This window comes from Caretta caretta, chromosome 6, assembly GCF_965140235.1.
Source record: "Caretta caretta isolate rCarCar2 chromosome 6, rCarCar1.hap1, whole genome shotgun sequence".
In the NCBI taxonomy this organism is placed as follows: Eukaryota; Metazoa; Chordata; order Testudines; family Cheloniidae; genus Caretta; species Caretta caretta.
In genome coordinates, this window is record NC_134211.1 from 32,730,312 (window position 1) to 32,742,946 (window position 12,635).

Genomic DNA, 12,635 nt, shown 5'->3' on the forward strand with positions numbered 1-12,635 from the left:
TCTGGAACAGAACCCGATCTCCTGTATCTCAGTTCTATGACCTAACTGTGAGAACATCTTTCCTCCTAAGTGCTTCTCCTTTACTGTTTCTTTTTTGCTGAAGTTATTTTACTGGTTTAGATTTTATTTTTTAAATCAGGTGCGACTTTTCCCCCCAGACTTTTCTTAGATCTCTAGCTTCACATTATACACCCCCTGAACAAAGTAACAGCCCAACACAGTCTTTAGATATGCACAAGGAGCTCAGTGGAAGCCTTATGCACTCATCCAAGGGCAGAAGCTATGTGAACACACAATATATCTGAATGAAATCTACTCCACTGGATCTCTTTTTCTCAGCAGCTTTGCCATTTGCACATTACTTGTCTTCACAAATCACTTTCATCTGTAGTTACGTGCTGTAAAACCCACTGTGGAGGAAACTGATTTGAATTCAATATTTTGGAATCACATACAAAAAGCAGTGAAATTCTGAGTCACAGCTGCCACTCCATTTTTAACTTTCCCCGTTGTTCTCAGGTACTGCCGGGGCCTTTGAGTGCTGGGTGATCTTATATAGCACACACGGTACTTTCAAGGTGAGTGAAGTAAGGAGTGACGGCATCATTTCTGTGCCTTTTCTAGCTCTGTAGGGTGTAAGAACCTTACCTCCACATTTGGATATATCCCGAGCTCCAGTTAATTTTTGGTTTCCCAGGTTCTGAGGACTTGGGCAAGGTTCACAAGTTATTTGTCCTTCCTCATCTTGGTATGTTCCATTAGGGCATAAAACACAGAGTTCTTGTTCCCCATCATAGTATGTTCCGACACTGCAGTTAGCTAACAACATGAAAAAACATCTGGTGACCAAAATTCAATTTATGTTCTTCAAAGCCAGTAAGTTAAATTGGCAGGTACCAGGTTGCTGAATGACTTGCAGATTGACGCCTTGTACCTCTAAGGCAAACCCACTAGAATAGAACCACGAAAATGCAAGGGGTGGGAATGTTCTAGAATTTTGCACAGAGTGAAATGTTCCCTACAAAGAGAAAACCAATGGTTCTACTATAGTGCATACCGACAGAGACCACATCAGACTGTATAGACTATTTTGATTTTCAGAACAGATATGGGACATTGAAACATAGGAATTGCCCTACTGGGTCAGACTCATGGTCCATCTAGTCCAATATGCCATGTCTGACGGTGCCCGCTGGGGTGCACAAGGTGAGTTCAACAGGAAGTACCTCTGCACGGCCGACGGCCACAACCATGGGGGGTGGTTTGCACGCAGTTGGCCCTGGCAACTCACTCAATTCTCATTGGTGGCTGCACGGAGCTGTGTGTGTTCCACTGTGACACACCCTGAGATCTTACCTCAGCTGGCATACTAAAGCTAGTGAGGGTACCTATCTGCAACCACCATTAGCGAAAGGGTACATCTGGCCCTCAAAGTGCACTAAGTCTCCTCTTACAAAGCCAGCAAAAAAACTCCCAAAGGATACCATTGTCAGAAATGGTGCTGGATCAGGAAGAAGGTCATGAGCCAGTTTAAAACCAGGGGAGAGGCTTCAAAGGGCTGACAATGGAGGAAGTACAAATTTAAATAGTTTATTTCTGTTTGTTGAACTGAATCAGAAAGCTTAATTTCAACTCAGTTCTACGTTAAACTGTGCCCCCCCCCCAAAGCTGCCGTGCCTTATGGGAGGTGTAATTCAAGTGCCTCATGAGGTCGCTATTGTCCTCTATGGGCTAGGCTCACCAGACTACATCTCCCATGGTGCAGCATCACCATGTAACTTCCATGAGGCACCATGTTGACTCAACCAGAGGGGAGACTGTGGTGAGTCAGAAGAGATGTAGTCCAGGCAGGGAATCTGCCCCACAGAAAAAATGGGGGCACAAGGCACCCAAACTAGAACCACAGAAGCGCGCGAGACTCAGATTAATGTCAAACTGACCCAAAATGAAATGTTTTGATTCAGTTCAACAAATCAGATTCTTTCATTTCAGCTTGACCCAACCCAAAACAAAATATTTAGCTCTGAATATCCCAACTGCAAATCAAAAAATGTCAGCATTTTTCCCAGGGAAAAAACTTCAATTTTGCTAAAACTACATTTTCCATCAATAAACATTTTGAGAGAAAATTCATGATCAGCTCTAACAAACATGCTTTTTAAATTGTATATGTCATAAAGAGAAGGGGAACATTGTAAACATCAACTCCTTCCCCCTAAAATAACAACAGGACAGGCAGTAGCTCACCAAGAGCCAAAATCTACTTTGGTCACATCCCTGCAATCTCACTGCAGGTGTGTAACCAAGAGCAAAGTTTAGCCCCCCACCATCTAGGCTGTGAAGTAATTTCCTGGGCACTCATTGCTGTTGGGGGCATTAATTTCAAAATGGCATCCCCAAATCAGCCTTGCACCTATGTGCATAACCCTTGCCCACTCCATAATTTTATCATTCTGGGGGTTGTTTTGGTAAGTATGATGGAGATAAAACATTAAATGTTCAGCCCTTTTTGGAGGGGAGATAAAGATTTCACAAAACAAGCCACAAACCTCATCATTCAACTCTCCATCAGCCCTTAGTTTTTCATCAATTAAACGGCGTGGGGGTGAAACCCTTCCAGCCACAGAGGGGCCACATAGGCCTGAAGCTCAGCAGTATCACTGTAGATCTGCTACGCACAGGCCCAGGAAGTATAGGGTTGTACTAGGGGATTCCACAACTCCTGCCCACCAGGGAGCAGAGTGCCACGTGAAGGGAGGTTGTAGACACATCTAGGAGTGCCGGGGCATTGCCACTGCAACTGCAAGCTGCCTAAATCTGCTTATAACCTCATTTTGGGGGGCTCACAACCTGTAGTCTGTGGTAGTGGCTGTTTAGCTGGTTATGTTTTTATATTGGCACCTATCAATGTAATAACAGACAAGCCCAACTACACAGCCACCCACATCTTGCCTTCAACACCTCCTGAACCGGGCCCTGTGCAAAGTCCATTTACTCAGGGGACAAGCATTCCACACTTATTCATATCTGATGTTACTAGAAACAGCTGGTTACCTAACAAACCCCTTTGTGCTAACAAAGCGCTTGATGCTGAGGGGTGCTGAGGATCCACTACACTCTAGGAACTGAAAGTGCTCAGCACCTCTTGGAGTTAGTTTCAATAATGGTAAAAACATACCCAAAAAGCGCAGCTTGGGAAAATCAAGTATTAAAAAGCTTTTCACAATGTCTGTAGAAAAATTCATCTCTGTATTTCTATCCACTGTCTCCTCTGAGACATGCCGTACGATGCAAGATTGAAACAGCTCCTGCTTGTCTATGACAGCAATGATCAGAAAATTACATTTTCATGCATCTTTAGCTATTCATTAATCTGACAGCTGCTAATTATTAAATCTAAATATTAGAATTAAAGAAGCACCAACAGGTTCCAAAGATTTATGCCTCCTTGCTTAGAAGGCAAGAGTTCCCCAGCCCTCTCGAGTACACATAGGGTATTTATTCCAAATAACTCTATGTGCATAAATGGTACAATGTATCAGACTATTTAATCTCACAGATATTCACGATGGATCATTAAGAGGACATAGCCCATATTCATCCCCATCTCCTATTTACAGATGATCTAAATGTGGGTCACTTATCTGCTGCCTAACAAACTGAGTATGTAGCTAAACAAAAAGATTTGTTATCCAAGGGACACAGATCTTTCTTTAGGCTCAATTATACATTCCTTTCTCATGGCAAGTTGTACCTGACTACAGAAATCACCCAGAGAAATCAGTGGCACTATTTGTGTAGTAAGAATGACACAACTAATCCTCTAAGCAGGAAACCTAAGAAAAATGTTAAACGCAAATTCTTTTGTGCCAATGTTTGTTTAAATAAAGCTAAAAATTTGATTCTCATCTCACAAAACCACAAAATGGAAGGTGTCCCATGACATATGGGAAATACCCGGTTTAAAACAAGGTCTAAAGATTTGCAAACAAGGCAAAATCAAGAATTCCACTGGCTTTCTTTGCTTCCTCCCCTCCCCCCAGCAACCTGCTTGTTTTTCTTCAAATGAACAAAAGGAGCAATTGCCTCCAGTAGACTTCATTTTTGTAGCTGCTGTCTTTGTTTGTCTTCAATGCCCATTAAAATCCCATTCTTGAATCTCAAGCAGCTGTTTTTAAAAAAATATATGTGAAAGCTTTTTGGATGGAAAAAAAGGGGGGGAGCCCCCACAGGGAGCCAGGATTACTAGCTACAAAGACATTTAAAGACTCTTCCACTCTTTTCAACATTTTACTCTTTGAGCATTTGACTCTATTGACAAATACTTTGGTATTTCAGTGACTAAAGTGAACTTCATAAAAGAGGTCATGATCTAGCATCTAACCATTTTCCTAAGATTCATGCCTTGACTTATAAGGAAAATCACAAATAACTGATGCAAATTGATGCCTAAGCAGCATCCTTGAAGTTATTGTTTTTAACAGTTCACAGACTTCGGTCACATGGAGAGATGATGTGTCTTAGGGATTTATGTCTATTATCATGAAAGCAAGCAGGTTAGCAGTATGAACTGCACTTTCCTCTCTCCTTTGAGAATTTATTGCCTGTCAGCTCTCTAAAAGTGAAAAAAAATGTAATGTGTTGGATTTTAGCTGTGTGAAAATACATTTACTAATTGCAAGTGAAAAGGCAGACAGGCCTTTTGTGTTTCTCTTTAAACATATTTTTCATACTTTGTCTTTTAGAATCCCAGTGTCATAGAACATGCAAACAATGGGAATCCGCTGTGTTTTCAATGGTGATTTCTTATTGCTTTGGATTCGCTCTCAAAACTAAGGGCATGTCTACACTTACTGTGGATCGACGCTGCAGTGATCAATCCAACGGGGGGTTCAATTTAGCGGGTCTTAGGTGGACCGCAATCGCTCTCCCATCGACTCCGGTACTCCACCGGAACGAGAAGCGTAAGGTAAGTTGACGGGAGAGTTTTTCCCGTTGACCCAGTGCAGTGTAGACACTGCAATAAGTTGACCTAAGCTACGTCGACTCCAGCTACATTATTCACGTAGCTGGAGTTGCATAACTTAGTTCGACTTAACCCCGTAGTGTAGACAAACCTGCATGGTGTTGAGCAACCAACGTTATGAACTTCCATAGAAGATGAGGTGCTCAGCACCTCCCCAAATCAGGCCCTAATATACCAGAGCTATTCACACCTACTGACCACTAAAGAGACTGCTGTTAATTTTGACACACACATACCCCCAGATGGAATGCTCTTTCATTGTGTTATTACAAGGCAGCAGAGCATGCTGACACTCTTGATGCATTATGGGAAATTCAAGGAACAGTGCCAGCTGCTGTGTCACCTTTGCCTTGCGCACATCACTTGGGCTGTTCAGGGTGCCGCACCTACCATACATCCAACACAGAATGTTCACTGGACGCAAAGGAGGCAGCTCTACTGGAATGATGTAGCCAAAATACATCAGCAGCACAGTTGTCAAAGCAATGGAAAAAGTGTTAAGAGTTGGCTTCCCCTCTCTCATTGGGAAATGTCCCAGTAGGAGAGGAGGCCCTTGATGGATGTTGTCAGCCACTGCTCCCCCTCTTCTCCGATACAAATATTCCAAGTAAATTAGGCACTGATAAGAAACTGTCAATGTTTAGACATTTGATCTTGGTCAGAGTAAGGCTTTAGTGAAACATGGTGAAAGTCCAGTCTGCACTACAGAACCAATGTTTGTAACCACATTAGTGGAGAGTCTTGCTGTAACCAGGCACCCTGACGTATATTCGACATGCAGATAAAGCCATCAAAAAACCTTCCAGGATGATGAATCGCCATCTCCTCAAGGATCATTTGGCATTTCCAGTTTCCCTGAATGACCCCATCTTGAAGTTACAGCTTTCAAACCCGCATCCCTTTCAGCACAATGACGTAAGCCTGATGTGGGGGAGGATCATCTCTAGGAGCAAGAAAGCAGTTCAGTCTCCATGCCTGTTCAAGTCCTAAGATTGCTAATAAAGGGGAAATTATGGGGATTTTTTTTTGTGGTAAGTTTTAGGAGCTACATTCTCAGAGCTGCAAACTGGGAGCCATGTGCAGTGCAAGGCAACAGTTTTATTGAATCTACTAACTCAATGCTGCATATTCTTATGTGCCAGTAGACTGAATTCTTTCTAACAACTGTCTAGATATCTCTTTAACAGAGCACACTTTAACAATATCTACAAATGGAACCATCAGGCTAAGACCACGAAATTCAACTGCACCGAGACCTCAAAACAGCCATCAGCTGTTGAACAGAAAGATCAACTTTCAGTCAACCTGAACTGGATTTGAACGGACAGCCTTTAGATGGAAGATTCCATGCTCCTGAACTAGTGATGGCCTTGCTTTTAGCATCAACAACTATGTACCATGAATGTACATGCAAACATCCAGCTTTAGGAAAGGTAAACTGCACTAGTAACAGATTTTCTACTATAGCCTGTCGTGTTCCGAGTCTAGGAATTTTATGTCATATTGTGCTCCAATTTGGACCTTGGGAGCTTAAAAGAGGAAGGGTGAGGAAAAAAATGTTTTCTTCAAAAAATGGTTCCTGACATCAAATGCTGAACATAACAGAAGAGTTTTCACTGGAACCCCCTTCAACAATATATATTATCTAATAAAACCATCACTGAAAAGGAGACCAACTAAATAAGAGATTGTTACAGGTATGTAGAGATTATAGCCCTAATTCAGCCTTTAACTTCTGTGGGACTGCTCATGGTAGAAGATCAGCATATATTTAAGTACTTTGCTGAATCAGGGCCTATGTAACTGAATTCAATTGTGTGGGAGTAGGTAGAATCTCTGCCATGTCTTTTTCATTGCTGCTCTTATTATCTTGTTGTACATAATATTTGTCCAACCAATCTATCTATCTGAAATAAAGCTAAAGCGTTAGCTTCCAGAATCCCTCCCTGCTCATTGCAAGGTTTCAGCTTCTGCCTAACAATCAAAGAGAAGGGGGTGGGGGAAATCATCTGGGATTGCAGAGGAGAAAGCAACCCACTCTCTAACCCCCACTCTAAACACCAGCAAAAAAGTGTGAAGGGGGAAGAAAAGCTTAGGGAAAGAATGATGGGGAGACATTTAAAACAGAAATAAGGGCAACGCCTGGAGAAAGGAGATAAAAAATTAAGAATAACAAGGCAACGTGGAAAAGGAAGTAATCAAATAAATAAAAACAATAAAATCCTGAGGAAGATGAGACGTTAGGGAAGAAAACCAAGGAAAATAAGAGTGGAAAAGAGATAAAATAGCAACTGTGTGAAGAAGGGATTGAGTCATTTATGGAAAAAGAGAACAAATATTGAATTTGGAGGGGGAAATCAGAATAAAGGAATAAAAACTAATTCTAAAGAAATTAGTGCATATAAAAGAGGAAAATAATGAAAAGGAAAAATTGAGACTGAGGGAGAAAGAAAAATAAGTCAGAAGAGGCTATAACAGAAGGGAAAAAACTGAAAGGAAAAGGCTGGGAATGTGAATAATGTCCAGATTGCAGGAATTGCTGCTAAATGGAAGGTAAGGGCCAGTCTACACTGTAGCAGCTTTCAGAGTAGCAGCCGTGTTAGTCTGTATTCGCAAAAAGAACAGGAGTACTTCTGGCACCTTAGAGACTAAGTTAAATAAAGTTCTCCTGTCTACAAAACCAACTCCTGGTTAAGCTACATGAGAGAATCCAGAGTTTTAACTGGAGCACCCAATACAATAGTTGTTACAGCACAGGCTGCACCTTTACCTTCCACTTAACGGACACCTTTTATAGTCTGGACACTACTCAGAGGTGATAAATACATCCAAGTATTGAGGGCCAGCACAAGGCCCTGTGACTCTGTTAAGCAGGCTGTGTGCACTGAGGTGAATTTTATTCAGAGGCAGTCTCCTAAGATTCCAGACATTTATTTTGTTCTAAATAGGATATTTGAAATTTCTGAACCGCAATCTGCCCTTCACTCAATATCCGCACCACAAAGCCCCATCCGTGCCAAGCGTCTACCTGCTCCTGTCCCTCTGCCGCTCCCTTCTCTTCGAACCAGTCTATTCAAAATCCTGTTGCCAAAGTTATCTCCTACTCCTGTTATGTCCTTGAATCCGTTCACTGACTTGCTATCTCTTGCTACATAGTCATCCTCGCGTTCGAAGTGCCTCCTTTTCCATGTGTCTTTATGGTGCCTAGCACAGTAGCTTGGGACCTTCGGGAACTACCGCAAAACAAACAACATACTACTTAATCTCATACCTACCTACATCCCTGAACTACTTTTTCCCCCTAATACTCCCGTCTTGCTCTCTGCAGTACTCCAAATTCTTTCTTCTTACTGTTTTTTTCAGCCACTCCTTAGCTTTGTTCCTTCTGGCTGGTGGTGAGAGGTAGCAGTAGTCCCAGTGCCATTTTTAGAGTGCGCAGCCAAAAATGGTGCCATAGTCCTTAGTGAGGATTCTAGCCCTGTCCCTTTAGGGCCTATCCTTCCCACACGGAAGCTTCCATTGACTTCAGTGAGGCAGGATCAGGCCCCCAATGCAGACATTTTGCAAGCCAGCTTGTACATGGAATATAAAGTAAATGCAAAGATTGATCATTTAGGTTCCTCTCTGACGTAACAGGCAGAGACTAAGGGCGGACTGACTGCAGATGGGCAGAGGATCAGCACTATGGAGGACAGAACTAATGAACTAAACTCATCCACTGCTAAACTTATGAAAGATTCAGAAAACTGTGTTTTAAAGAGACAAAACAGATGAATTTGAAAATAGATCACAATGCAGTACCCTGAAAAGATTCCCAGGGCAGAGGCACAGAAAGAATGGAGCCCAAAGATCTCTGAGTATTTTGTTTGCGATGTAACTGGAGAAAATGGAGCACCAATTCAGTTCCCAGTACCACTGAACAGCTTATCTGAGTTCCTCCTCTTGATGTTTGTGCTCACAGGGCCATCCTCTGTTTTAGTTAATGTGACAGAGGCTAGCCATGGCCAGAACAATCTTTCTTACCACTCTGCAGAAGCCTCCTTTTTTAGCACAGAAATGGAAGGAAAGCTTCCTGAGTTTTAATGAGTAAGAAATGTCTCTGCAAATTACAGGAAAATAATTACACACATCCTCTCACATGGCTCTGCATGTCCCAGTTCCTATTTATAACTAAGCCACTACAGATCTGGATGACAGAAAATGGTTGCCAAGAAAATCAGGACATAGTTTAGCCATATGAGTTCTGATTTTTTGTGTGCAATCAATCTGCCCTATGATATTTCTAGTTTGTTCATCGACATATTAGCTAAGCACCATTATCTTTTTCCAGTCAGATTAATTCAGGCAGCTTGGAAGCTGACATACTGTCCCAAGTTAAGTATGTTTTATCTCTATTACCCAAAACGCCATAGTTTATAGCACCATGATTTTTGCTTTTTCTGCCTTTAACCGCAGTCAACGGGCAAAAGTGGCTGCATTTCAGAGTTGGTGTATGAAAGGAGTTCATATAGCAGAATGAAGGATGTTGCATATAAATATCATATATGATATCAATAGAGATCTGTGAAATGGGTATGAGGAGAGAAAACATATGATTGGCTGGTAAATGGTATGATGAGGGTAATTATCTGGTAACACCTCACAGATTGGGAATCTTTAGCCAGTTTTTGCCTTCCCTTAAATCATTTGTCCATATGAGATATGTCCATAAACCGCTCACTCCAAGCATGGAACATGAAGAAGGGAACAACCATCTCCAGGTCCCATGCCCTCCCCAACTCTCTGCTGCACCACAAACTCCAGAAGGCTTGAAGGGACTTTCCCTCCTTTCTCCACTAGAAAGACTTGAAAACTTTTCAATATCCACACTCAGTGAAGTATCCAAAGCTTTGCCCTGCCTTATTACAAAGCTACTAAGAATGAAATGAAACTTCCAGCTCATTTCTGACATTCCTGAGCAGTTTGGGTGCTGTGTATGTTCAGCTCCCTTGGACCCGGCCTCCTTGCATAAAGGTGTTTAACCATTAATTAAATTTTCTTAATTATATGAAATTCAGAGATGCTTCCAAGTTTTCCAGAGTTTGCACATCCAGAGCAAAAAAGGGTTGCTGCTGGAAGACACACTAACAAAAAGTCAAATTTAGTTTGACAAGCATTTTAAAGGCTTATTGGTTTGCAATAGCAGTTACATACTGCATACACCGTGCGACTTGAATTAGCCGTCATGGTCATTAGGCCCCTATTAAGATAACATCTGACCCTTCTCCCTAAACCTTTGTCCTTTGGAAGCATTTATCACTGGCTGCGTTATGGTGGCACCCGCTAGTACCAAGATCATTAAGATTTGCTCGGTGTTCCCCTATAAAAACCCTGCTTTCTGTGAGTCACAGAAGGCCTCAACTAGCAAAGAGAATGTGATTTCATTAAAATCTGCTTTGGGTTGGGGACTAGACAAAGATGATATGTTTGCATATTCAGACACTAAGTGAGACTCACAGCAAAACCCATTAACATCATAATTAAAAAACATATTTGGTAAACTACAAGGACAATTAAAGATCAATACTATCCCCACTTCCTAACTCCTTATAGGCAATATGTCATCTACCAGGGAGTGCAGAATAGAGTACTTGCTCTACTTTGTTACCCCAATCACACATGCTCTGAGCCCAACATAAATTCCCACTGTGCACAATATCTTACACCTCCTTATACTGTTTTCCTTTTTCATTCTGGTGAAGCTCCCTCACTCTCTCCCCATTCCTCAGTGCTCACCAATCCTGAGCAAGATGCTGAAATGGATGCAAAGTGGTTTGTCCCAAAGTTAGGTTTGTTCCACACTGGGCTTACCACATCTATTATCCACACGCATTTGTCCCATGCCACAGAACTCCTGTGGATTCGAGGGTCTGGGAGACTTTTCGGCCACTTCATGGTCCATGCCAGAGAGACGAACATGGAATTGCTCCCTGTTGATTGCCTTCCGCAAGGTTCTAATTGTTTTGCGGAGTCTCTTCTCAGTCCTTTTTCGAGCACAGCTCAAATCACATGTGTCTACAAGGTAACAAGGATGAAAATTAGGAGCAGAGAACTTCAGTATAAATGACAGTTGCAAGAATCTTTGGCTTAAAACACTGGTCAATGCAAACAACTGAGAATGAAAACTGTGAAGCAGGGGTCAAATCTTTAAGGAGAACACCAGCAGGCCAGAAGAAAATGAACAAACGGACAATTTTTAATGATCTTAGAAACTAGGCATATATATCATACTTTCCAAACCAATAAAATGAAGCTTCAAAACAGGAGATACTTTTTGTATTATTATTTTTTGCATAAAGATGAAAGTGAAAGAAAGAAATTAAGGATCAAACTGCAAGAAGCCCTCCGTTGCATCTTGGATTGTTCTCCAACCAACCTGTCACCTCCTGTTGGTTTGTCTCAAGCTCAAAGTCCACTGTGATAAACATTTCTTTAGCTGTCGTGGGTCTGCTGACGGCGCCGAGAACTTTCATTCCAGAGCTGCATTTTAGGTTTACATAGTAGAAGCTCTCCATTACTGAGTTACGATAATCTGTATTAACAAAATTAAAGGAAGCGAAAGCTTGGCCAATTATGTTACTGGACATTCACTACAGCTCAGTAAATATTTTGTTATGAAGACGGCTAGGGGACTAAATGATTAACTCCACATGCTAATAAACTACAAGCAACTGGGCTGGATCCTTGGCTAGTGTACTTTGCTGTAGCTTCAGTGACTTTAATGGACCAATAACAATTTACACCAGCTGAGGATCTGGCCTCACTGTGCATAAGGTACTATCCACACTGAGATTAGAACCTTGCTAACGCTACCAGATGGCTTAAATGTAGCTGCCGTTAGCAGGGTCCTCGTGCATCTTTTTTGGCCTGTGTAAACATATCAGAACCATGGTATTCCCTGCACAGAATGTGTTAGTCATTAGTACATTTTTCAATGGAAAAACTCTTGCCTGCTCTGGTCTGAGAGTGTGTGAAAACTATACTAGCTTACCACAGTTTTTCCACACAACTGGGCCTAGTCCCAGTATGCACAGGCCTTACAAAGACTATTGTTTAAAGTTTCCCTAAGGAAACAAGTTCAATTTAAGGAAACATTCGGAGCACATTTTGGCTCTGGGATAAATATATGTTCTTGCTAAGTGTGTAGTACAGATGATCACTCCTATTCTTTCAAAGCCAAACAAATTGGCATGCTGATTTGATTCTTCATATTCAATAAAGTAAAAGTACCTCATTCTGCATCTTGTTTGCATTATAAAGAATATTCAGAGTCATCTCAAACAGTGCCCTGTGGGCAGATTGCATCGTCCCTCTTGTTTCCAGCTGCCTTTACAGGTTTCCAGCTCATCCTTCCACCAGAAAGAAGCTGGAAACAAGTGGGAGGAGCCAGTCTCGCTGTGTACAGACCATTAGGACCTACTGGTACATAAGTGGAAGAGAAGAAAACCAGGAGCCAACCTTGGGGACCACAGTCACCAGAAGGAGAAACGCCAGGAGCTTCTTCAATGTGGCATCAGGGACACAGTATGATCATACACGTCAGGGCCCATGGAGACAGAAGAAGCAGGAG

At 41.9% G+C, this 12,635-nt stretch overlaps 1 protein-coding gene across 5 annotated transcripts in view; it reads right to left on the reverse strand.

Annotated features, from left to right (window-relative positions):
• Positions 1 to 12,635, reverse strand: part of SCUBE2 (signal peptide, CUB domain and EGF like domain containing 2) — a 63,897-nt gene that overhangs the window by 14,029 nt on the left and 37,233 nt on the right. For all 5 annotated transcript variants that reach the window (XM_048854873.2, XM_048854876.2, XM_075129402.1 and 2 more), the window contains 3 exons: positions 11,442 to 11,597; positions 10,877 to 11,080; positions 649 to 819 (listed from right to left, as the gene is read on the reverse strand). In XM_048854873.2, coding sequence (XP_048710830.1) covers positions 649 to 819; positions 10,877 to 11,080; positions 11,442 to 11,597 — 531 coding nt within the window. The remainder of the gene's footprint in view (positions 1 to 648; positions 820 to 10,876; positions 11,081 to 11,441; positions 11,598 to 12,635) is intronic.